The sequence below is a fragment of the Lissotriton vulgaris genome, chromosome 2_1, assembly GCF_964263255.1.
Source record: "Lissotriton vulgaris chromosome 2_1, aLisVul1.2, whole genome shotgun sequence".
NCBI lineage: Eukaryota > Metazoa > Chordata > Amphibia > Caudata > Salamandridae > Lissotriton > Lissotriton vulgaris.
In genome coordinates, this window is record NC_141687.1 from 1,692,567,348 (window position 1) to 1,692,594,856 (window position 27,509).

Consider the following 27,509-nt stretch of genomic DNA (forward strand, 5'->3'; position numbering starts at 1 on the left):
AGAAACAAAGGCACACAGCTTGTTATCACTTCACAAATACTTAAGAGGCATGTTGGTCTGTTCCAGTATTTACACAAATACAAATTTAAATACCACTATTTTGTTTCCTCTTGTATAGCGCTACTTATCCCAATGCAGGATGTCAAAGTGCATTACATCACACGTGCATAAAATACATTGACAACAAATGTTATAAATGTGTAAATCAGTTTACAAATTGTGCTACATAAGATGTGAGTGCTACAAGGCGTAGGAGTCACATATACTTCATAGCTGATTGTGCTATATTAGAAGGCCTGCAGTTCATGAACTGCGAGTAACAAAAGGATCTCTGTGTTAAAAGCAGAAACTCACTTACTTAACCGCATAAAATACAAATCTGTCATCTGCATGTTAGATGTTGTGCTTTGCATGAGAAACATGTACCTGCTACAATACTTTGACTCAAAACTGGGATAAGAGAAAACGCAAGAATCTCCAGCGAATACCCTCAGGTCTACCCTCTAAAGTCATCTTACCATTATTGTTCCCCGGGATTTATGGGGCACACAAAGATCTCTGCATCAAATGCCTAAACCCCATTCGTAAACCGACTTTGCAACCAATTAAGCAGAACAGATTTACTGCTACTTGTCTCCTTGTTGCCAACCTTTTTTGTGGCAGAGTTAAAAAATATATATAACTAAATTGAGACCCACATTTTGCATCTGGGTTGCGTCACTTTTTTGGTATAACAAGATGCAAAATTTAATTTGTTAAATCTCATAATGCGCTAAAATGTACTCATGATAGACCTGCAAAACGTGTGTGAAGTGTTAAGATGTGATGTCACTTCTTTTGATGTCACTTTCTGTGAGGTCATAGGTTGTGATGTCACTTCCTGTGATGCTGTGATGTCACGCTGCAATGTCACGCACCATTATGTCACTTGTATACTGCCTAACTTGGTTAGTGTCCCCACTTCTGTTTTTAGGGCTTCTGCCCTAGTTGGCAGGTATGCAGACAGGAGTTGTGGGACTTCTCCTGGTGGGTGATGGACCTAGGCCCCACCCCCACTCCCAACACTGAAGCAAGAAATCTCAGAATCAATATAGACCGCAAACTGGTCAACACCTTTACCACAGCTGGCTTTCATACCCTGAATACCTAAACACGAATGCCCCTAACCACTACCACCGTCCACTGGCGCCAGCGTGCCCTATCGTTTTTAAGTGGGTGCACCTCATTTCTTGCTGGTAAATCTCATCCTCACACACCCTAACATTATTAAGTAAGCTAAACCCCTTAGGAAAGCTCAGACTGGTGAGCAGTGCAAAGTTTTAACACCAATGCCAAGTGCATCAAGCTCCACTTCTTTGAACAAGGCACTTTTGGCAAGAGCTAAATTTACTCCTAATATTTATGCAAAAGATGCATTGTCCTTCACAGAAAGACACTAGCGATCAAAGAGCACACAATTGGACTCTATTAGACCAGTGCTTTAAATGGGCCGGTACTCACCGGTACGGAGTACCAGCACTTTTTTAAGTTTTACCCCTTGAGTACTGGAACTTCTCCCAGGACGAGGAGAGTTCCGGTACTCATGGAAGCTTTGCCTTGACACTGGTGTCACGCTTTATTTCTCATGCCTCTGCAACACTTTTCACACAATCAGCTCTGATTTTTCAATCCTGAGCTGATTTCGCACAGGAGCGCCAGAACAGCAGCTCTTGTCCTGCTTCTCTGCACTCTTCCAGCTGTGTGCGGCGGAAGGGTGTTTTGTTTACCCTTTGATCCTGCACAGTTGGAATTCAGAGTCCACCATAAAAATAATGGACAGGGGTGTGGGGCGCATTCTTCAGGGCAGTACAGGTTTTTAGCATGCCATTGGTTTAAATGACCGTAAATGTTAGTTCATCAGCAATTTAAATTAGGCATTTTTACTTGAGTGTAAATCCCTGCCCTTGCCGCAAATTTTATGACTACACTCAAACAAAACAAGCATTGGCATAGCCAATAGGTCTTGCATTTGGGACATAATAAGTGTTTAGCCATGCAACGGTTGGTGTTGTTGCACCAAGGATATTCTGCTGCATAACTAAATACTTATAGGGTCCAAAAAGCGAGACCTATTGGCTATGCCAATTCTTGTTTGTTTTTTGTTGCTGTTTTGTTTAGGTTGCCAGATCTACAATAGCTTGACATGTTTTTTGTTAACAGTTCTTTGCATCAAATGAACTTGTTTTCATTGCTCTGAATGTTTTTTCCATTCTGGTTGCAGGAAGCAGTCATTCCCGGGGTGTGGGGGCTGCCTAGCTGTGTGCATGCGCTGAACTTTGCAAATGAGAAAAAGCCTCGTGCAGGCACCATTTACAAGTGTGGAGTGAGTGAGCCCCAGACAGCATGACTCACTCACACAGGAGTTCATGCACTGCACCTGTATACTCAGTAAGGTTTAAGGAAACTCGACCCACTCCCTCCCAGGCATTGAACACATATTTACCCAGAAACTCTAAGAAGAGCCTCCCTGCTGCACTGACGGCTGGTGGTGTGTGTGCCTGGTGAAAGTGTGCACTGACGGCTGGTGGTGTGTGTGCCTGGTGAAAGCGTGCACTGAAGGCTGGTGGTGTGTGTGCCCGGTGAAAGCGAGCACTGATGGGTGGTGGTGTGTGTGCCTGGTGAAACTGGGCACTGATGGCTGGTGGTGTGTGTGCCTGGTGAAAGAATGCACTGACTGCTGGCGGTGTGTGTGCCTGGTGAAGCCGTGCATTGACGGCTGGTGGTGTGTGTGCCTGGTAAAAGCGTGTACCGATGGCTGGTGGTGTGGGTGTGCGTGCTGAAAGCGTGCACTGATGGCAAATGAGAAAAAGCCTTGTGCAGGCACCATTTACAAGTGTGGAGTGAGTGAGCCCCAGACAGCATGACTCACTCACACAGGAGTTCATGCACTGCACCTGTATACTCAGTAAGGTTTAAGGAAACTCGACCCACTCCCTCCCAGGCATTGAACACATATTTACCCAGAAACTCTCAGAAGAGCCTCCCTGCTGCACTGACGGCTGGTGGTGTGTGTGCCTGGTGAAAGTGTGCACTGACGGCTGGTGGTGTGTGTGCCTGGTGAAAGCGTGCACTGAAGGCTGGTGGTGTGTCTGCCCGGTGAAAGCGTGCACTGATGGGTGGTGGTGTGTGTGCCTGGTGAAACTGGGCACTGATGGCTGGTGGTGTGTGTGCCTGGTGAAAGCATGCACTGACTGCTGGCGGTGTGTGTGCCTGGTGAAGCCGTGCATTGACGGCTGGTGGTGTGTGTGCCTGGTGAAAGCGTGTACCGATGGCTGGTGGTGTGTGTGTGTGTGCGTGCTGAAAGCGTGCACTGATGGCTGGTAGTGTGTGATGGCTGGTAGTGTGTGTGCCTGGTGAAAGTGTGCACTGATGGCTGTTGGTGTGTGTGCCCGGTGAAAGCATGCACTGACAGCTGTGGTGTGTGTGCCAGGTGAAAGTGTGCACTGACGGCTGGTGATGTGTGTGCCCGGTGAAAGCATGCACTAACTGCTGGTGGTGTGTGTGCCCGGTGAAAGCGTGCTCTGGCGGCTGGTGGTGTGTGTGCCCGGGGGAAGCGTGCACTGATGGCTGGTGGTGTGTGTGCCTGGTGAAAGCATGCACTGATGGCTGGTGGATAAGGGAGGGGGATAGTGCAAGCAGAGGAGCCCGATTACAGCAATAAAAACACAGATGGCAGCTGTGCGTATGCATGAGCTCGTGAACGGAAGCTGTAGGCCAGCAAAAGCCTCTGGTGGCACTTTTAACCCCTTCGCCACGGGGGTAATCCCACCACGGTGTGGGGGGAGGGGGACCTCAGCACCGCGGTCCTTGTGACCAGCCCAGCTTGTCATGAGGCACAGTGGAGCTGTGCTCATGATGAGCTGGGCTCGTCACGACTCCGCCCACTGATTGATTGTCCCACCCAGGCAGGGAATCAATTACGCGTGGGAGGGCCGCGGCCATTATGACGAGCCCAGTTCGTCATGAGCACAGATCCACTGCAGGGGACGTTCCTGCATGAGGGCGTAAGGGGCGGAGCCTCACCAGTCTTGAAGGAAGGAGAAGGAGATTAAAAGACTGCTCTGTGGCAGTACTGTCAGGTCCAGAAGTAGCAGTGCAGCCCAGCTGTGTAGTACAAACACATGCTGCGCATGTAAGGTGGACGAATTCGAAATCGCCCAAATCCCGGATCTGCAGTTTGCACCTGTGAGGCAGAAGGGTGCTGCCTAAAGCAGCAGTTTTTCCAGGTCTCCAGTCAAGCACTCAGCTTGCCTGGAGCTGTGAAGTAGTTAAAAATCTCCTTCTAGGATCCCGCCTCATCTTCTGATTGGCTAACCCTTGATACTGTCAGCCCATGAGAGTATGAGGTGGGATTTTCACTTCCGTTGCTGAAGGCTTTTGCCTCCTGGTTTTGTTCTTTGGATCGCTGTTGACTAGTCTCCAGTCAGCCCTCCAGGGTGGCCCACCAGATTCCCGACTCTTGGCACCACGAAGTTGTGTCAGAGAACAGGTGTTGTGAAGAGGTGAGAATTTCGCGCTGACTAGATGTGTCTTTTGTAGCCAACTCTGCTGGTATGGCTGTCTATTGGGAGCTTTGATTGAAAACAGCCAGGTGGGGTAAAATAGCTACCTCGTTTTACATTGTATAATTTATTTTACAAAAAAAAAACCACCTAGTTACCTGACTTCTCAGCCCACCAGTTCCTTGTGTCTCTTTCGGTCACTTTTCTCAGCCCCCTTCCTCATGCACTCTGTCTCCTGTACCTCACAGCTGCCTCACAGACCTAACTGGCTGCTCCAACAGGTGACCTCACTGCGCCAGCCAGTACCAGCTGCTGCCACAGGCCACCTCACCCTGCCAGCGTCAGACAACTTGCAGGAGGCCTCACAGTGGTGCAGCCTCTAGCATGTGGGTGGAATGGGAGTGAGGCCCGAAAATGGTCCATGTGTGTGTGAGACCCCTGATAGGGTCACAGAAAGGGCAAGCAAGTGGCTATAATTGGCTTCATATAACAGGAGGGACAGTGCAGTGTGGTCAAGCTGATCTACTACACAGCGGTTTAACAACTACTAATTTCGAGTTATTTTGGACATCAGCAATGCGCAGCAAACTAAAGAGTCAAGACTGTTAGTGAGAGCAACTGTGAGAGGATTATTGAAGGGGCCACAACGTTTAAGGGTCCCTTTGCTGAAAGAGGTGACAACGAATTTCAAAACCCAAGCGCACCTCATTAAATAAACGATTATTCTAAAAGGCTGTTGTTTTTCACTCCTTTTTATTGGAAATGTATCCATCACAGCCTTCATTTTCATGTGCCATTGCAGGGTTATTGGCGCAATATCCACAATTGATAACAACATAGGCACGTTTTTAACATAATTTCTTCACAATTTAGTACATCTTTTGGAGTTTTTTCTTCACTTTGTTGCAATATTCGTGTTTCCGTTTATGCTTACTTTGTTCATTTGGTCAGTGCTTGGCTGGCTGCCTCTGTGCTGTGTGTGTGGTCTTTCAACTCACTGTAGTGATGTGTGTGCACTGCTGGCTACGCTCGCTCTCCATAATACAGTACGACAATTGTTTTACGCCCGACCACTTTTAAATGTCACCATCCGCCACTGATCCACTGTGCCTTATGATGAGAGGGGCTCATCATAAGCATGGAAGCCACTTACTAAATGTCTTGAAGAGACAGCGCATGTGCTATCTCAGGTGAGACATAAAAACATTTAAAGGCAACACAATAGTTTTTGGGTTTGGTGCATTTAAACTGATTGTTTTGTATGGGAAACCATGTTTAACCCAAATGCGACAAGCATGCTCTATGGAATGCTTTAGACTTTCAGATAGTTAAAGATTTTAGCTGCTAATGCTTTAGCATGCTGGAACTCGTAGTTCTCCTTTCCTATTATAAGTAAGTGTTTCCAAAAATTCCAGCATTCAAATCTTTGAGACGGTTTTAAACATACCCTTATAATTTTTAGGGCCACATCCATACAATAGATACTTTCGATTTTTTTACTTTGCACTTGGATTTCTTGCTTATAAAGTATGGAAAGGTTGAAAACCTAGCCCCGCCTCTGGCTCCGTCCCTAGTCCCGCCAAACACTCCACCCCCCAGTCCACCGCTTTTTTTAGAGAGTACCTGCACTTATTTTTTTTTCATTTAAAGCCCTGTATTAGACCAGTAAATTACACTCCTTATGACGTCAAAGAAAAATATTGTATGAAAAATACAGAAAGCCAGTATGCCGCTTTATTTTAGTGTTTCATATGTTTTCACCTTTGCACACTGGCAGTAGTACAACCCTCTTCCTCCAGCTCTGTCATTTGTATCAGTGCTATTGTAAGCATATTTTTAATTTTACTTTTAAAGATACACGTGTCAGGTTGTCTCTAAACTTGTGTATGTTTGGGGAGAACGATCGAAATACACAGCCGGTTCTTGAAAGATAATGTATGCTAGTAAGATGCCAAAGCAAAGCCTTTTATTTTTATTAGGTATTTTTTGCCTAAAACATAATTGGCTTTCCATCATTCTACCGACATCCCCTGCAACTTAAGGACGCATTTCTTCAAACGTGTGGAATCAATTATTGCACTCTTGTTGCAGTACCAATGCAATTGTTTGCCCCTAGTTGCTCAAATACACCAAAATGAATACAAACAAGCATTTACAATGCAATGGTCTTGGCATTGTTAAAGGTAGAGCTATTGGCATTGCTCCTGACTTTTTTTTTTTAAATCATAAATAAATGGCATTGTCATTTACATTGTCAATAGCTTAATCGTTTGCATATGCGAGACCTATTGCATTAGCACCCACACACAGAGTAAGTAGTAGAGTGAGTAGTTGATAGTGAGTAGGAGAGAGTTATTAGTAAAGAGAGTATTAGAGAGCGAGTAGTAAAAAGTGAAAGAGTGAGTATTTTATAATGAGAGAGTGAGGCAGGATATAAGTCCCTTGTAGGTTTATATTAAACACAATCGTTTTCTCAAGCACAGTGCAAATGCTATACAGGTGAAACCTAAAATGAGTACCAGGCATTAGCAAACAATCACCTGAATGGAAATGTATAGATTTGTTTAATCCTGCACTTTGGCCCTGACAAATTAGGTGGAAACCGGATACTGTAAAATATTCAAAATACATATATTCACAAACCAACGCACTTTCTGCCCTCTGCCCTCTGCCCTCTGCCTTCTGCCTTCAACACTCTGCCCTCAACACTCTGTCCTCAACACCCTGCCCTCAACACTCTGCCGTCAACACTCTGCCCTCAACACTCTGCCCTCAGAGCTGTGTGAAGAATAACAGCTGTGATCCCGTGCCTGAGGTGCATCATCGGAGCTGTGCGAATAATAACTGCGTCAGCCCCTGCCTGAGGTGCATCATCAGAGCTGTGTGAATAACAACATCTGTGAGCCCGTGCCTGAGGTGCATCATCAGAGCTGTGTGAATAATAACAGCTGTGAGCCTGTGCCTGAGGTGCATCATTAGAGCTGTGTGAATAATAACAGCTGTGAACCCCGTGCCTGAGGTGCATCATCAGAGCTGTGTGAATAATAACTTCAGGCAGCCCTGTGCTTGAGGTGCACCATCAGAGCTGTGTGAATAATAACTGCAGGCAGCCCGTGCCTGAGGTGCATCATCAGAGCTGTGTGAATAATAACTGCGTCAGCCCCGTGCCTGAGGTGCATCATCAGAGCTGTGTGAATAATAACTGCATCCGCCCCGTGCCTGAGGTGCATCATCAGAGCTGTGTGAATAATAACTGCATCCGCCCCGTGCCTGAGGTGCATCATCAGAGCGGTGTGAATAATAACAGCTGTGAGCCCGTGCCTGAGGTGCATCATCAGAGCTGTGTGAATAATACCTGCGTCATCCCCGTGCCTGAGGTGCATCATCAGAGCTGTGTGAATAATAACAGCTGTGAGCCCGTGCCTGAGGTGCATCATCAGGGCTGTGTGAATAATAACTGCGTCAGCCCCGTGCCTTAGGTGCAGCATCAGAGCTGTGTGAATTTTAACTGCAGGCAGCCCTGTGCCTGAGGTGCATCATCAGAGCTGTGTGAATAATAACTGCAGGCAGCTCTGTGCCTGAGGTGCATCATCAGAGCTGTGTGAATAATAACTGCAGGCAGCCATGCCTGAGGTGCATCATCAGAGCTGTGTGAATAATAACTTCGTCAGCCCTGTGCCTGAGGTGCATCATCAGAGCTGTGTGAATAATAACTGCGTCAGCCTGTGCCTGAGGTGCCTCATCAGAGCTGTGTGAATAATAACAGCGTCAGCCCGTGCCTGAGGTGCATCATCAGAGCTGTGTGAATATTAACAGCTGTGAGCCCGTGCCTGAGGTGCATCATCAGAGCTGCGTGAATAATAACAGCTGTGAGCCCGTGCCTGAGGTGCATCATCAGAGCTGTGTGAGCCCGTTTCTGAGGTGCATCGTCAGAGCTGTGTGAATATTAACAGTGTCAGCCCCGTGCCTGAGGTGCATCATCAGAGCTGTGTGAATAATAACTGCGTCAGCCCGTGCCTGAGGTGCATCATCAGAGCTGTGTTAATAATAACTGCGTCAACCCGTGCCTGAGGTGCATCATCAGAGCTGTGTCAATAATATCAGCTGTGAGCCCGTGCCTGAGGTGCATCATCAGAGGCAGAGACCATGCATCGGGTGGGGTAAAGAAGGAAAGGGGAGCCTGCAAGAGGATAAGCAGCATAACGAAGGGGGGCACCATGACACGACCATCTTTCTCCGAGGCGAGGCAGAAATGCCTCGGAGAAACGTGCCGCCATTTTGCGAGTGGAGGGCGTGTTTTTTAGGTTTGAGTGACGGATGACGTCACAGATAGAAAGAACCTAAAAAACACACCCCCTAATCAAAAAAAGACGGGGCTTGAACCGAGTGACGGCCCTCTCCTCCAATGGCTGGCCTCCGTTTAGGAAGCCAGCCAATGGAGAAGAGGGGCGGGTTCAAGCCCCCTTACTAAAAAACATTAAATCTTCAGAGCTCCGCCCTCACTGCTTACAGCAGTGCGACGAGTCCTCTACCTAAAAAGGAACTGAGGGGCATATTAGCAAGAACCTCGTTAAAATTATCGCCCTTTTAGCAGCAGGAAACTGCCGCTAAAACAGCGATAATGGGCTTGTTCATATGCTTGTTCATATGCGTTATAGAATTCCAATAGAAGCCCAGGTTAGATGTTCTGCATCTAATCTGGCCTTCTATTGGAATTCATTCCCGCCATTTTAGCGGCAGTTTGCTGCTGCTAAAACGGCGATAATTTTAACGAGGTTCTTGCTAATATGCCCCAAAGTGTAAGGCTACTTTAAGCAACTTTTGTTATGAAGGCTTGTTTACACATTATGCTGACAAACTGTGAGATTTTAGACTGATCGGTGTTGGTTCAACGTCAAGAAGCTACATAAATGGCAGGCGCTACATTTGATAAATTCTATTTAGTATAACCCAGTCCCTTTAGTCCTCTGATGTGTGACGTCCTCTTCCCTTCAGTTAAAATCAACATCTGCATCACTTCCACAGTCCATGTAGTCACTAGACTCCTGTGGGTCATTCTCAAGCTTTGTTTGAAGATGTAAAGCGAATATCATTCTGCGTTTATCCGTTAAGGTTTCCAATAAAGTATAAATATATTTCTGAGGTGTGCACTTAATCTCATGTACTTACCGTGATTTTTTGTTGGTTAATGCAGCACAGTGACTCTCCCGTCAGTGAATGGCTCGGGACCCATCACCGCTTACATGGCTGCCTTCATGAGTGATGCCTTTACTGATCCGTACACAGAGGGCGAGGACCTGACGGTGGGAACCCCGCTCTACATTGGCATCTCCACTACATTCACGGATGGAGACATGTTTACCTTGAGAGCAGACAAGTGCGTTGCCTCCCCCAGCAACAACCCCACTGAACCCGGCGTGCTCTTAATATCAGGCGGGTAAGTGGATCATTCTAAACATTGCTGTGTCTCTCACATTTCCCTTTTGTACACTTTATATAACTTATATTCGAAGGAATGTGGACCCTTAAACATTCTGAATACAGGAAGCAAATAAGAAAGCACCGTGATCACTTGCAGCAAATGCGGAGGAATAAAAGAGAGCGGGCCATTCACAAGTAATATTGTAGAGATGAAAGGCCAGCCACTGTTGCAGAGCATGAGTCCTATGTGAGCTGTTCACGTAACATTCTTGGTGATGAGAGCGGAAGGCTTTCTCTGGCAGTGTGACCAGTTCAAGAAACGTACCCAGTCCCTGGTCAATAATATGTGGCTAAAGTGACTTCTAATATGAAAGGGGAGAGTTTAACGAAGAGGTTGTACTGCTGAGCATCAGCCCTCAGAATATTGTCAAATAAGATTGAGGAGAGAATCTCCAGGGACGAAATATCGAAAGGGTGTGCATATAAGGAAGTGTGGGATATATATAGGATTCATACCTCACAAATAATCAAAGCTTCCTATAAACACCATATAAAGAAAGACAAAACACACCAAATTTGTTGTGCACATATATTGTCTGGACAAGAGCTGCCTCTGCCACTTGCAATTTGTATAAGACTTATTCAGTTTGACATATACAGAACAATTTAATGTGACATGATTTCTGAAGTGTGCAGTTCAGCAGGTGGTGTAGATGAGGGGGCGGAGTCAGTTGGAAGGTGTATTCCCCAAGCTACATTTAGGTGTTAGTCCTCATTAGGAGTGACTCTAGCTCCTTAGAGAACTGTCTCACTCACTAAATCTAAGCTCACTTCTTGACACACAAACTCCCTGGCTGTGTGTCAATCTCACACCTTGGAACAGACTCACTCGTTTGTGAGTCTCACTCTTTAAAGTCCGGTCTCACTGCGACCAGTCTCACTGTCCCCAACTGATTTTAATGGCGTCTCAGACAGGCGAGTGTTTTTTTTACTAAGCACCGCTCCAAACCAATGAGATGTCACTTCACTTTCTTTGCTTCTTGCGTATCAGCGACGGTGACTGATTAGAGATGAAAAAATGAAAATGTGGCAAGAGTTGAGAACCGGTGTCACTCATTGGCGCCATAAGTACATCTCACCAGGAAGGTACTCGTGGTGGGGTCTGACACATAAGGCGAGACACCAAGACGATAGTGGTTACTTGACTGTGACATTAAAAGCAGTCTTTGAATTCTACCTCTTCTTCTCTTCACAGCTGCCCAGTGACAGATGAAGTGGACGTACAGATTATCAGCAACGGCGATTCCCTGGAAGTAAAGTTTCAGATTGAGACCTTTGCCTTTCAAGGCCAGTCGGCAGTGTACATGAGCTGTGACATATCCCTGTGCCCGAAGACAACACCAGACAGCTGCAAGGTAAGTGATGAGGGTTGATACAGAAAAGGAATTAAAATAAGTTCCAAAACCAGAAAGTAGGGTAGTGCCAAGATGAGCAGTTGTGAGTACAGCAAGGCACTGGCCTGAGAAGACAAAAAAAGAGCAGGTGCAGAATTAGAAGCAGCAATGCACGCTTACCACACACTCAAGTACACCACAAGCAGCAGCAGCAATCCAAGCTTACATCACAGACAAAACAGGTTTAGTAAAAGCAACAGAAACGAAAACATGGGGATAGGAATGTTGGGGCCAGCAGACCCATAAAGCGCATACAGGCATGGATGTGAAACATGGTGCTTCTGTCCCTGACAATGTGTGCTGGAAAGAGGGTGCCAGCAGGAAGTTACTCTTGAGACTTCAAGATCCAACAGTGTACGCAGGGGGTAGGAGGATGGAAACAGTGGCAAGTGCAGTTTTGGGGTAAGACTCTGCTGGTAAGATCTCTGTCATTCTTGAGAGCATCTCTGCCATTCCTTAATGCCTCTCTGCAGTTTATTCAGTAACTTCAACTTCTGAGCCCCTGTGTTGCAGCAGAAATCCCACGGTAATCTCGCTTTGGAAAATCTAGGAAATGTGGCACCATTCAGTCGGCCTTATCTGGCATTCTGGAAATTGGTAAGTCATTTGAGAAAAGAATCCCAGCTTCTCCACCTGCGAGTCGTTTACTCCTTAGACATCCTCAATCAACTCCTACTGCTACTTTCCTAGCTAGGTTACTCGTTGCCACCTTCTCAACAGTTCCCTGCGTTACCCAGGCACCTACGCTTATTTAAGCTTATATCCAGGAGTATATGAGTAGGGAGAATGGGCATGGCCCCTGGAAACCACAACATAAAAGTAACCTTATGGCAGGGGGAGAATGGAGGTTTAATTCCCGTAATTTTGTAGACGTTTTGAACACGTTATTGTGAGATATTAAAAAGCATCATTCATTTCTCTCCACATATTTCTATTATTCCAGAAAAGCCAAATAATGTTTTGTGAAAAGAAAATTTTTATTACAATTATACAACAGGGGTATATGTGGAATTGCATTGCTCTATCACAATTGGCTAACACTAGATAGATTATTTAGAGGTGATCAGAGTATTTGAAAGTAACCTAGATTCAGGGTTAGGCCTATCTTATTATGTGCAGAGTTCTACGCCATGATTGCGGAATGTCGGCAATCGTAAACGTACTATTGACTCTTAATTTGTGAATGCAAAATTAGTAAACTTACACTAAAGTGTAAGTTTTCCTTTTTGAATGAGGCTCGCAGTTTCGTATTGTGTTAGGATATCTCCTGGTGACATTAGCATAGAGAGGGCTGAGTAATTTTGCATAAAATGACTGCTGAGCTGCTAAGGCAATATGCTGTTTATACATCAAACCACGATGAAACTGCAGAACTGTTGATATGATAGGCACAATTGTGTAAAAAAAACAATTCTGGGGTCAAACTGATTTTAGAAGACTTTCCTATTCTACTAGGGATACTGCCCAATTTTAAAGAAAATGATTTAACCTCCCATTGGGGCTTTAAATATTTTTCTGACTTTTACGTACTATGTATAACTTTGTAGCTGACAGCCTTTATGGCATCGACTTTGTACCACTTATTTTTTAATTTTTGTAATAAACCTTTTAACTTTTATTGCTCTAAAACTCAGTTATTGAGTAGGATTCACCCAATCCAATTACCCATTATTTATTTAATGGTTTTACTCTGCAAATATGATGATTGGGGAGGTGCCTAAATGTGGGGACACATTGCCTCATGAAACTGAGGTTTAACACTATCTCTGATCCAGTAAATGTGGGAGGTGTGAGTCAGATAAAAATGTTGGAATGACTACATTTTAGGGCAATGTTTTCCCTCACAGTTGCTTAAGTGTGGGTGCTGCCTGTTGTCAAACAACTATTTCATACTTTTTCGAAATATTCCTATTTCTTACCCCAAAAATGTGCTATTCTTACAGATCCACATTATATTACAGCCTGTGTGAAATAAACCAGGAGCCATTTTCTCTGAAACATGGTTTCCTAGATCACAGGTAATATAATATAATATTAATATCGGTGCAAGTCAGCAACTCATAAGTCTAAGCATTCATTTATTGAAATTCCCAAAGACAGCCTTACATACCACCTAAGGCCTATTAGATGAGCAGTTGGTGTCTGTGCTGTTGACAGGTACCAGATTTTTATTTTTACCCAATTCCATTGTACTCATTTTATCAATCTCAGAATGATGAAAGGCTGAGTAGATCTTCTGGGATTCATATCAGTGACCATGGCGTTTCATGATCGTCTTTCTTGAGTGGATGCACCAGTTCACTAATACACCAGAACCAGTTATCACTTCTTATGTGTTTTCCTAATCGTAATATTTGTAAAAAAAATGTTCCTTCATCATAGAGGAGACTTGCTTAGGCAGTAGACCACTTCTTTTTAGGTTCAGAACAGACAATTATAGGCATTACCGCTGCTGAAAAAGTACTCTGCAGATGCCATATTTCTCAGTAACTACCACCCTGTTTCCCCTCTCTCACTCCCAGTCAAATGTTTTGAAAAGTACTCAGCTCTCTTCTTTTTTGGAAGTTAATCCCATCTTTGACCCTGGCTTTAAGGCTTTCATCCTTTTCACTGTACCTAGACTGCCCTAATTTAAATTCTGGAATTCATACATTTTCAAGTGAACCATAGCCAATCCCAGGCCGTCGTCTTGTTAGAACTCTCAGCAAAATTCTGATCTCACATCTTCATCAGGTCGAAAGACAGGGCAATGCTTTGTCCTGGATCTCTTCCTTTCTGCATGACTCAGACTTTTTACCAACCTCCTTTCATTCTAACTTCAGAGAACCCAAACAAAGGGTCCCTCACGGCTCTTCTTTGAGCCCTATGTTTGTTAATGTTTAGATCTCCCCCTTTGCACAGCTCTTATTGTCCCATTGGCTATATTATTCATGAAAAATCAGACAACACCCACATTCTATTCTGTCCCCATGACTCTTCTACAAGCAATGAACATAATTTTCGGAAATGTCTTTTGGATGTTGTTTCCTGGATCAATCAATTGATCGATCAGTACATTTATAGAGCGCACTACTCACCCGCGAAGGTTTCAAGGCGCTAGGGTGGGTGCTGGTACTGCTCGAACAGGCAGGTCTTGAGGTGTCTCCAGAAGGTGAGAAGGTCTTGGGCCAGTCGGAGGTGGGTGGGGAGGGAGTTCCAGGTCTTGGCGGCGAGGTAGGAGAAAGATCTGCTGCCTGTTGTTGTTCTTCTGGTGCGTGGTACGGTGGTGAGGGCGAGGCTGGCTGAGTGGAGTTGGCGAGTCAGGGCGTAGAACGAGAGGCGTTTGTTGAGGTATTCGGGTCCGGCATTATGGAGTGCATTGTGTGCATGGGTGATGAGCTTGAAAGTGATCCTCTTGTTGACGGGGAGCCAGTGCAGGTCTCTCAGGTGGGTGGTGATGTGGCTGTAGCTGGGGATGTCCAGGATGAGGCGTGCGGAGGCATTCTGTATGCGTTGTAGTCTTTTCTGTAGCTTGGCCGTTGTCCCTGCATAGAGTGCGTTGCCATAGTCGAGCTGGTTTGTGACGAGGGCTCGGGTGACAGTCCTTCCTGTTTCCGTGCAGATCAATTTGAAGATCTTTCGTAGAATGCGGAGGGTGTTCAAGCAGGAGGAGGAGATGGCGTTGACTTGCTTGGTCATAGTGAGCGATGAGTCCAGGACGAACCCAAGGTTGTGTGCGTGGTCGGTGGGAGTCGGTGCTGTGCCCAGGGCGGCGGGCCAACAGGAGTCGTTCCAGGTAGAGGGGGATGGTCTAAGGATGAGGACCTCCATCTTGTCTGCGTTCAGTTTCAGGCGGCTTATCTTCATCCATTTGGCGACAGTTGAAAGTTGGATTTGGCGGTGACTGGGTCTTTGGTCAGGGGGTGGATCAGCTGGGTGTCGTCGGCGTAGGAGATGGTGTTGAGGTAGTGTGCGCGGACGATGTCAGCGAGGGGGCTCATGTAGATGTTGAAGAGCGTTGGGCTGAGTGATGAGCCTTGGGGTATGAGGCAGATGATCTTGGTGGCCTCTGAGTGGAACGGGGGTAGGCAGACTCTCTGAGTTCTGTCGATGAGGAAGGAGGAGATCCAGTCCAGGGCCTTTCCCTGGATCCCTGTGTTGTGGAGACGTGTTGTAGGGTGCGGTGGCAGACCGTGTCGAAGGCAGCTGAGAGGTCTAGGAGGATGAGGGCTGCGGTTTCTCTGTTGTCAAACAAGGTTCTGATGTCGTCGGTAGCAGCGATGAGGGTGGTTGCTGCGGAAGACAGACTGGGACGGGTCGAGGGAGCCGTTGGTTTCGAGGAAGTTGATCAGTTGCTTGTTGCCTGCTTTCTCTGTGACCTTCGCCGGGAAGGGGAGCAGGGAGATGGGACGGAAATTCTTGAGGTCTTTGGGGTCTGTTGTCGGCTTCTTAAGGAGGGCGTTGATTTCAGCGTGTTTCTAACTCTCAGGGAAGGTGGCAGATTCGAAGGAGCTGTTGATGATGTCTCGGAGGTGAGATGCAATGATGGTGTCTGCTTTGTTGAAGATGTGATGAGGGCAGGGGTCGGATGGAGAGCCCGGGTGGATAGTGTTCATGATCTGGGTGACGTCTTCGGTGTTAACGGGGGTCCAGCGACTGAGGAGGGCGGTGGGGGGCGTTGGTTCTGTGGCTGGTGGAGGCGTCTGGTTTGCGAAGCTGTCGTATATGTCGGCGATCTTGCGGTGGAAGAAGGCTGCGAGGGAGTCGCAGAGGTCCTGTGAGGGGGGGATGTCGTTGGACTTGGATTTTGGGTTGGAGAGTTCCTTCACGATGCTGAAGAGCTCCTTGCTGTTGTGTGTGTTGTTGTGTATGCGCTCTCTGAAGGCTGTTCTCTTGGCAATGCGGATGAGCTGGTGGTGTCCGCGTGTGGTGGTCTAAAGGGCCTTGAGGTTTTCCGCAGTCCGTTCTTGGTGCCAGGCTCTCTCTAGAGTTCGGCGGGATTTTTTGGAGTCCTTGAGGTCTGTGGTGAACCAGGTGGTTCTTCTGCTGTTGTGCTTGTTCGGAGGGTTCTTGATAGGGGCGAGGGTGTCGACGCAGTTGCTGATCCACTGTGTGAGGTTTTGGGTGGCGGTGTTGGTGTCTGAGGCGTTGGCCGGGGGGCCCTTGGCGAGGGAGGCAGTCAGCTGGTCAGTGGTGACTTTGCTCCAGCATCTTCGGGGGATCTGCGGCGGTTGGAAATGTGCGGTGAGTTTCTTGTAGGAGAAGTGGATGCATCGGTGGTAGGTCCAGTGGAGAGTGGTGGTGTGGCTGACCGTGACGTTGGTGCTGGCGGAGAAGATGGGATCCAGCGTGTGGCCTGCGTGGTGGGTCGGGGTGTTCACTAGTTGCTTCAGACCAAAGTTGGAGAGGTTGTCGAGAAAGGTGGTGGTGTTGTTGTCGTTGTTGATCTCCAGGTGGAAGTTCAGGTCCCCCAGGAGGATGTAGTCTGTGGTGACGAGGGCATGCGTGCTGACGAAGTCAGCAATTGATTTGCTGAATTGTGTGTGTGGACCCAGTGGTCTGTAGATGAGTGTTTCTCTGAGGGTGGTCTTGGGGTCGGTGTGGATCTGGAAGTGTAGTTGCTCGGCGGGGTTGGCGATGCTGAGAGCACTCCTTTTGCTTTTAAACGCAACACAGATAGGACTATCATTCATCTATTGGGAAAATGGACCATACTTTGGAGGATTAACTTGTGGCATGGGAACCTTGGTTTATCACCCAATCCAATTTCGAGAAGAGGCACTACAGGATTTTGTTGTGGCGAAGATCTTTCACTGACTACTTAGGTCAGCAAATTCTCTTCTGCTTTTTTTCATCAACCATACCTCCTTTGACAAATTCCTACATTCTTACCTTTCATTGTGAGGCAGTTAGTAGTCTAGACCTTTGTTTATGCTGAACTACTGAAACACCCTCTACAATGTATTTCCAGAATTCAAATGATTCAGAACATGGCCATACACCCAATTTTTATTCTTTCTCATAGTTCAGCAATTTCTCTTTACAAAGCTACACTTCATTGCCTTCCCATCTTTAACAGTATCCTCTTCATGACTCATTGTATGGTTCATGGGTCTCTATAATTCTGGTCCTCTTTACATTTGAGCCAAATTGGACCCTTATGCTCCTGCTGGAGCTCCCAGATCAGCCGCTCTTTGGCTATTTTATATTCCTCACTTTCGCAGATATAGATTAAGGTAACAAGCTTTCACCTAACTTGCTATCAGGCATTACGCTCCTAATTAAGTTCCAACTCATCCCCAATCACCTAGTCTACGAAACGTCCACAAAACATGGCTTTATCCAGTTTAATTTTTTCATCATAACCTTCTACTTTCTCATTGATTATTCACTTGTGCCAGGATAACCTTTTAGGTGATTATCCTGCTACATAAATGTGTAGAATAGAATAGAATATCATACAATATAGTCCTACGACTACACAATGGAAAGTACACCATGGAAAGTTAACCATATCTCAAGGTTCTATAAAATGGGAAAATATCTAAGTGATCAGAGACAACCCCTACATCTTTTCAAGCATTGAGTCAGTTGACAATACTGCCAAGAGTTATTTTCGTCCAGGGCAAATTCGGTCTGTAGTATTTGATCTGAAATTGATCAAACTTTTTAAAAGACCTGGTAAGGACCATTTGATCTAGATGCCTTACTTATTTAGCAGACTAGGGCATCCAGTATACAGGCTTGTCAAATATTATTCTTTTTTTATTGCTCTTTACTAAATGTTTTGCTTTAAATCAAATAATACTATCAGATTATAGCACATTATCTTATATTATCCACCTGACAGTCAATGTTTACAGCGCAACACCCCACTTTTTGAATCACCTCCCTTCTCTTATTTCAGTAGCAACATTTAACTTTGACTATCTGGTCTTAGTCTAACAAATCAAGCATAAACGTCCAGCCCACACATGACCTGTACAAATACCAAAAATCCCTTGACCTCATAAACTTTCAGTTATTAATGTGTGTATATGGAAAATGGCGTATTTCTTGTGAACACTTTGCTGAGGGGTAGGCAGGGAGAGCCCAAGCAATCCTTATAAGGGAAACCCAGAAGATATACTGACTGGTAGAAGAGGGAGGTTGGAGGGGGGTTGAAGAGGGGGTGAAGAGGGAGTGGAGAGAGTGCTTTGTCTCCTTAGGCATCTCTCAGTGTAACACTTCACATTTGGTATTACCTCCCGGCATCTCCCCTACATTAACATAAACCTCACTGACAACTGCAAATCTGTTGGCTTACTAGGGCCCTCATAAGCACATGGCCCTGATGAACATAACAATGGCCACTCTTCTTATCACACATTATCTCTGTTATGTTATGTTATGGTATGTTAAATGATTATTTATAGACTCTGAGCAATAGCTTGCTTAATCTTCCCGACGGCCCCCAGGACCTGAAGACCCTTACGGGTGATTGTTCACACTTTACAAATGTGGATTATTATTATTATTATTTATAGAGTGCACAGATACTCAATTGAGTGTCCCGGCGCTGAAGCAGGATGAAGGCCTAGCCAAGCAGGGTTACCCTGCACTGAAACAACCAAGTTTTCAGTGATTTCCTAAATGCAAGGAGATCTTGTGTTGACCTTAAGTTAACCGGTAGATTGTTCCACAATTTTGCTGCTTGCACCTGGAAGGAGCGACCCCCGATACATGCCCGAAGGTATCCGGGGGTCCGAGCCAGCGGAAGTACTGCAGACCTAAGTACACAGTGGGGGTGTTAAAATTGGACTCCCTTCACAATGTGCCCAGCCCCTAAGCTGTGGAGAGCCTTAAAAGCCGAAACCATGGCCTTGAAATGGATCCTTTTGCGGATAGGGAGCCAATGCAAGGATTTCAGCTGTGTGGACATACGGGCTCTGGGGCCGAGCATGAGTATTGCTCTTGCTGCAGCGTTCTGAGTCACCTGCAGTCTTGCCAGTAGATACTCAGGCAGCCCCAGGTAGAGTATATTCACGTAGTCCAACCTAGAGATTATTAGTGCCTGGACCACCGTTTTTCTGTGGGTGATAGACAGGAGGGGCAAGAACTGTTTCAGCATTTTGAGCAGGCCAAAGCTCGAACCAGCCACTGATTGGATCTGTGCCTGCATGTGCTCTGAGAGTTCAGACTAATATTCTGTTACTTTAAAATACTTCATGGATGGCAGTAGACAAGACTCATCAGAACCTTTCCTGGGCTTGAATCACAACCATTGGATACCTGTTGGAGATGCAACAAGCCAGGATGTGACATCCCTCATATACTCTGGTCATGCAAACTCATTCAGGACTTTTGGGACAAGTTAGGGAGACCCCAACTCAGATTAGCCTCCTTATATTCACCCGTCAATAGAGCTAGCTTCACCATACCCAAAACTTTCCAAGACTGGATACCATTAAAAGGTGCTGGTTGGCCTCTGCCTTGACCACGGCAAAACCGTGCATGCTGTGTCAAAGGAAATCACCCACACTGCTGACCATGGAGGAGTGGTACGAGGCCATGCTGACAATAGCCTTCTGTGAACAGTTAATTTACAAATGTAATGATCAGCTACATGTTTTCAAGACCATTTGAAATCCGTACCTGTCCTGAAACTGACATGAACATGGACTTGCCTTCGCCTAGAATTTCAACTCTCTCTTTGCACCCAGTGGAAAGATTGCTAGAGAGCCAAGATTGTCATGTGTGGAAACCCTGATTTCTGTTTGGGCCTTTTCTGAAGATTTCTCTTTCTTGCCCCTTTCTATTTTGTGCAGCTTTTTTTTTATCTCGCATTTCTTGTTTTGCTCATGTTTCTCTTTGTGCCTCTTTTCTATTGTTGTGCAGTTTTCTTTTTGTGCAGTTTCCTCCTTACTGTTTTTCTGCCTGTTTCAGACCCTCTCAGCCCTGATACCCCCTGTGCATTATTCCCACCTTCCGGATATTTACCTGCTTCTCCTGTGTCACCTTCCCACCCGTTCTTCCACAATCCTAGAAACCCTGTCCACCTCCCCCACACTGCTCCCTCATCCCAGGACCTACCTAATGATGTCCATTGGCATGATCGCACCGCTGGTGTGCCAAAGGCATGTCAAAGGCAAGTCCAGCTGCGCCCGTCTGCCCCTGGACAGCACCCAGGGCCAGAAATCTTGGTCTGGTCAGCCCTCAGCGATACTCCATTGCCTTCCTTTGATTAATAAACCTTGGACGCCGCTCACCACAGTGTTGCTTAACAGCACCACACAACACAGTAGGAGCCTTCACCTGCTCCCACTGCCAATTCTTATTGAGCCTCCCACACAAATCCCTCATGCACAAGCCAACCACCGACCCCCAAAACCCCACACCACCACAAACCCACGCAACAACAATCCCTCACATGCAGGCTGCTCAACATATGATCACTAACACACAACAAAAATCTGGGACATATTAAGCAGAGATAAACCAGATCTCTTCTTCATCACAGAAACCTGGTTAAACTCCATGTCAGCACCCAATATAGCCACAGCAAAACATACAAGCTACAAGATTGCATGATGGCATTGAAACCACAAGCCTGAAGGAGTTCTTACAATCATCTTTAAAGAATCCATCAAGTTCTCGATGTACTTGGAAACCACCACCACAATCATGGAACATCGACGCTTCAAACTGTAAGTCTCTGATAACGTCACCCTGCATGGAGCCCTCGCCTACTGACCACCTGGACCGCAAACCACCTTTAAAAAAAGTCAACACCCCACCATCACCATGCTCACAAGCTGCAGCTCAGGCAAAATCTTTGAAACAGACTGGCTCAGCTCCCTCACTACAGATCAACTGAATCACATGAACGACATTGAGAAGCATATCACAAACTTCAACCACTGGATCAGTAACTGCACAGACTCCCATGCACCCATCACACCCAACAAACAAATAAGATCCAGCAAGGAAGCCAACTAGTACACAAAGCCTTCCAAGAATCAAAACAACATCGCAAACAACTAGAACGGTAATTGAGATATTGTACCAGCCACTAAACCATCAACAGATCCACATACAAGACCACTCTCAGACACTACCACTAACAAATATGAGACACCAAGAGACTTGCAATAGCTGAACACATCAAAGGAAGGTCCAACACCAGCAAGGTGATCATATCAATCAAAACACGACTGCACCACACCCTCCACAACTGTAAACAACATCCCCCCTCACAAGAACTCTGCAATGACCTACCAAACTTCTTCCATACCAAAATCAATCAATCTGGGTTTTATAAAGCGTGCTAGGCACCCGTGACGGTCTCAAGGCACTGGGGGGCAAAGAGAAGCAGCTCCGGTTCAGTCGAAGAGCCAGGTCTTGAGGTTCTTCCTGAAGATGTGCAGGGTAGGGAAGCATCTGACGTTGAACAGGAGCTCGATCCAGGCCTTGGCTGCGATGTAGGAGAAGGCTCTTCTGCCTGCTCTGCTTTTGCGGATGCATAGAGTACGTGGAAGGATACTCTCTCATTGAGGTATTTGGGTCTGATGTGAAGGGATTTGAACGCGTGGGTGAGTCATTTGAAGGTTACTCTCTTCTCGATGGGGAGCAAATGGAGGTCTCTGAGGTGTTGGGTCTTGGGTTTGTGCCGTGGGGTTCCGAGGACATGTCTGGCTGCAGCGTTCTGGATGGGTTGGAGCCTGTGTAGGAGGGTCCGATATGTGCAGCAACTTTCCCCACCAATGAGAAACACCAACCTCACTGCGAAACTACCAACCAGGACAACCATCTGATTGAATGGACACAGGATCAATCATGTGGACCGTCCACTCAGGGGCCCCCATAGATCCATGCCCTCACTACATCTACCACTTAGGAACTTCCCCAAAAAGCACCGCTCTGTCCCACATCATTAACACCTCCATCGCATCTGCCACATTCCCGTATGAGTGGAAAAATCCAGAGGTCAACACTGTCCTCTAAATTAATCGTATTTGTAAATCGCAAACTACTCACACTTATGGGTCTCACTCTCAAGGCCCTGGGGGCCATTGTGGAAATTAAGTGAGCTATTGCATGGAGTCACATGGTGCTGAGCTGCCGCTGGAGGCGGGGATTGAACTGTGAACTTTGTGCTCCGAAGCCAGTTTCCCAGGCCGCTACACCACACCTCTCCACATAACATCAGCTGACCAAAACTTGTGTCTAACATGCCTGCATCCTTACCTAGTTGGATTGATAGAGAAGGCCATCAACAAATACCTCTGAACCCACCTTGAGGCCCACCATCTACTGGAAAACACCCAATCTTGCTTCTAAAATAACCACAGCACTCATTGCAGCCACCAGCAACATTAGGACCATACTGGACCACAGAGAAACAGCAGTCCTCATACTATTTAACCTATCTGCCACCCTCGACATCATGTCCCACTACACTCTGATTAGAAGACTCCACAACATAGGCATCCAAGGAACTACACTCCATTGGGTCTGTTCCTTCATCACATGAAGTCCCCAAATTGTTAATATGCCACCATTCACATCAGAAACCAAGAAACTGATCTGTGGAGTCCCCTAGGCATCTTCCATCAGCCCCACCCTGTTCAACATCTACATGAGCCCACTAGCCAACATTATTGGATCTCAAGGCATCTATGTCATCTTGTATGCCGATGACACCAAACTCATTCTCTCGTTGACGTACAAGACTACCACCTCCAGAATCAACTTCACCAACTGAATGGCGATGGTAGCAGACTGCATGTGAACAAACTGCCTGAAGCTCCAGTCCCATAAAATTGAAGTCATGATTTTTGGTTACAAGACCTCCCTCTGGGACTCCACCTGGTGGCCCAGAGTGCCAGTGCCACCAACCACACTAGAAACCTGGGAATGATCGTAGTTAACAAATTCTCAGTGACAGCAAAAGTCAATGCAGTGAGCACCTCCTCCTTCCACATCCTATGCATGCTACGTAAGATCTTCAAGTGGCTCCCCAGAAGACCAGATGGACCAAGACCCAAGCACTCATCACAGGCAGGCTTGACTATAGCAGCACATTGTACTTCGAGATCTCTACGCAACTCCTACATAGACTCCGGACCATCTAGAACGCATCCAAAAGACTCATACTAGACCTACTCTGCATCTACGAAATCTGGCTCTCAGAGTAACGAGGTAGGAATATTTACTCCACTCAACTGCTCAAGCACCTGGATACCCTCATGGGTGAGTAGTCTGCTCTACGAGTCTACCTACCATAACATAGCATACCATAACTTAACACCTTAATTAGTTCTAGACTAGTCTACTGTTACAGGATCTGGGATAGCCTCTCCAAGTTCCACATTTAAAAATCTTTTGAGGATCCAGAACCAGTCAGCAAACAAGTGCTTGAGCCTTAAAAAATATAACCTCAGTTTCTCCAGTTAGGAGACCATGAATGACTCCTAGTCTAACTGCCTATGTGCTTCCAGGTCCTGTTCTGTATATGTAGAACAGAGCCATATGGAGCAGGTAATCCTGCCTCCAAAATCTGTCATCATGCTATGTTGCCCACACAAGGGCAAACGCATCCAAATCCTTAATGAAAATTTTCATCCGAACCACTGCAATTCAGGAAAGATATTACACCTTTTTTATTTTCGTTAAGTCGTGCCAGTGTAACAACTTCCTTCCACTCACAAATCCATGGGCCTAGACCTGCATACAAACACTTCCAATGAAATAAAACAAACATGCATACAAACACTTTTACTTAAGCAAAAGCTAATTATACTATTATTTGTCCCTCATTGAAACGTTCATAGAAGTTATATGCACTTAATAATCCTGAACTTGTGTGGGATCCCCTTTTGCATTTACAACCAATGATATTTTTTGTAGAACAGACAATTTTGAGAAACACATTTTCTTAATGATGGGTGGGATAATGACCCTCGTGAAGTTGGCCTTTCCTGTAGGAAGGCCCCATAAAGTACCAGTTCAGCCCCTCCCCATTGCACAACTTTGTGGCAGCAGGAATGTTTTTTCAGTGACAGAATGTGTAGAAACATGCATTAGGATTCTAACTTTTCTATATTTACCTAAGGAGTGCAAAAACATGTTGACACAAGTATCTCCTTTCTGCATGTCACTGTATAGCTAGTTAAACAGAGCAAAAGAAATAAAAGCAAAGTTTTGTTTTCACTCTTTAAACATTCTCTCTCATTATGCTCAGTGACCTGACCTGCATTTCCCCTCATTTGCTAACTCTAGAAGCAGGCATTCTGATGGCAGTTCTCAGCTGAAATAAGTATTACAGTTCAGCGCCTATGTTCTTTCTTTATAATAGGAGACTGGGAGTGTCACAAGTAGCCTATTATATAAGCAATGAAGTGCCCCCTGCAATGCATTATAAGGATATTGCAAGTCACCGAGGAGTTCCATATTCATTTAGATGAATGAATACAGATGCCAAATTCTTTTTTAAGGTTATCGAACTACTAGGTGACTGGCAATATCTCATCATGTGCGTCAGGGGGTACTTTTTCCCATATAACATACCGTATTTTCCGGCGTATAAGACGACCTTTTAACCCCTTAAAATTTTCTGAAAAGTTGGGGGTCGTCTTATACGCCGGATACAAAATTAGACTGTTTGTTTTCGTGGTTTTTTTCAACAGCGCGGACTACTCCTGAAGGTTCTCGCGCTTCCGGCCCAGCCGGAGGTGGGGGAGGGTGGCTCTAATCCAGCCGGAGGTGGGGGAGGGTGGCTCTAATCCGCCCGCCAGCCACAGAGGTGAAGAGTTGAAGAGCATTGCATCCTGGGGGCTCCCGCGCACAATTGGCTTTCAAGCCGCAACTTCGCTCCAACTTCGCCCCTACTGCCTGGTGGGTAACCCCGAGGCCTCCCGCAGAAATTGGCAGCCATAATGCCGGAGGATTCCCGCCGGAGCATTGCATCGGTGGACAACGCTGAGGATCCGCGATAGCATCCACGGAGTCGGAGGACGCCGCCGGGCACTGGAGCTGCTTCACTGCGGTAAGCTGAGCGTACTCGGAGGACTAGCGGGTGGAGAGATTACGGTAGGCTTGCAATATTCCCAGCATACAAGCAAGGTGGAAGAAACATTTCCCGCCTAAGTTACATGGTTCAAAAGTGACAATAGCGAGCAACCAAAATACATGAGGTAGCAATCGGAACATTACAAGAGAAAAAAGTGATAAGTGTGCAGGTTATAAAAGCGTACAAGGTACAAGTAGAGCGTTGGACTGTGCTGGAAGTGGGGGTATTCTTGGGGTAGTCTTATACGGCGAGTATAGCACAAAACCTAAATTTGATCAAGCAAAGTATGTACACAGTCACCTTTCCCATAAACTACTGAAAATCTGGGTGTGTAGCTCTTTCATATTAAAGATGAGTATGTTTGCAAACATAAGGAATACAAATAAAACATATAGTGCAAAATTACATACATCAAAAACTTGTTAGCTATGTATTTTGAACAGATTCTAGAAAGAGTTCAAATACAAGTCAAGGTTGAAAACAATCTGCAGCAGTTCAGACCATGTAGACACATACAGAAATATTCTAGCTTTTCCCTATCTATGCAGTGCAAAAAATAAATATATTTTCTCTGCTCCTTATTGTAATCTAATAAAATAGAGCAGAACAAAGAAAAACAATAATCTGTTTGTTGCTTTAAACAGCTGCTTCAATTATGCTCTGTTACCCGACCTGCCTTTCACCTCGGCTGCTGGCTCCAGCAGTAGACATTGTGAAGTCACAACTCGGCTGTAATAACCTTATAACAATGGATTCTGATGTCTTTTCTTTATAATCTTTAACTTGGCATGTCACAAGTTGAGGATTATAAAGAAATTAGTGACTGCTCTTTGTACATGAATTACAGAATCACATTTGTTATGAAGAAATTAGAGACAGATTTGTGTATAGCGATTGCAGAATCCCAAGTATTACATGAATACATGGTGGGGGGCCTTGGAAATGTTTGAAATGTAAACATATTTTATTTACTTTTTATCCTCAATGAGCTTCTGCTCTAAGTAGGAGCTTAATAGTTTGGGACAAAATACAGCTATAGAATGAACTACTCCCTTAAAAGTTATTCGTTTAGAAGGGGCTAACTTCGCTTAAATGGACCCAACATTACTGAACATTTGGACTTTATTAGGGTCTTTAGTCCGATCCAGACGGACATGAAGGACGCTTTTAGCGTTAACTGAGAACATATATCCTTCTACTGGACAATCACTCCTGGTTTCTCAAGTAGTTTTACAGCAGCAGTGTCACTGTTTTCAGGCTTCTATTTGATAAACAGTGGACCCAGAGCCCGACGTCCAACTGTAGTGAAATGAGGGCCGTTCAATAACAGTTGTTTGAAAGCCATAATTCATGTTAAGCAAACAAATACATTTATCTTTATTGGACCTAATTTGAGGCATGACACCTGCCATATGCCACCATGATCTGACATCTCTCTTGAGTTAAAATAATTTGGTTTATATTCATACACTCTAGATAAACGCATGGTAACAAACAAACTCCACATCTCGAAGAGAGCTCTGAATCAAATTTATGGAAGCTTTGTATTGGAGGCAAATTAGATTTTGTTCAGAACTCAATGGTCTGAATGACAAAGGGATTTGTATCCATAAACCTATCTTCACAGCCAAACATGACTGAGTTTATACCTGCTCGGTAATCACAGAAGGATGCCTAGCAGTTATAAATCCATTTACCACTAGGGAAATGTTCGCCATGACTGTGTGAAATTACGCTGCAGTAACACCCAACCGAGGGAGTAGGAATTGGGGCCTCTTGGATTTAGGGGCAACCACAACTATGACATCTTGTGAGCATTCACAAACTGCTTTACGACCCTTTCACTTCCTGGAAATGCGCTCGTGAAAAGGCTGGAGTAAATCCCTGTGCAGAGTGAAAAGGGAAGTACAACTCTCCCAGACAACGGGTAGATATAGAGAAAGGGGCTTTTACATTGGAAAAGAAAATCCTTACGGAGAAAAAAGACATTAAACGTGAATATTTTATTGACTGGATGGAATGCTTTTTTTATGCCGTCTAAAAAAACTTTAATAACAGGCATTC

At 45.6% G+C, this 27,509-nt stretch overlaps 2 protein-coding genes across 2 annotated transcripts in view; both read left to right on the forward strand.

Annotated features, from left to right (window-relative positions):
• The window catches only part of LOC147733114 (uromodulin-like), a 198,384-nt gene extending 184,998 nt beyond the window's left edge, over positions 1 to 13,386 (forward strand). The window contains exons 7-9 of the mRNA XM_086959037.1: positions 9,736 to 9,978; positions 11,218 to 11,377; positions 13,360 to 13,386. Of these exons, the coding sequence (XP_086815163.1) occupies positions 9,736 to 9,978; positions 11,218 to 11,377; positions 13,360 to 13,386 (430 nt within the window). The remainder of the gene's footprint in view (positions 1 to 9,735; positions 9,979 to 11,217; positions 11,378 to 13,359) is intronic.
• Positions 1 to 27,509, forward strand: part of LOC147733112 (uromodulin-like) — a 584,922-nt gene that overhangs the window by 547,523 nt on the left and 9,890 nt on the right. The gene's annotated exons all lie outside the window — the stretch shown is intronic.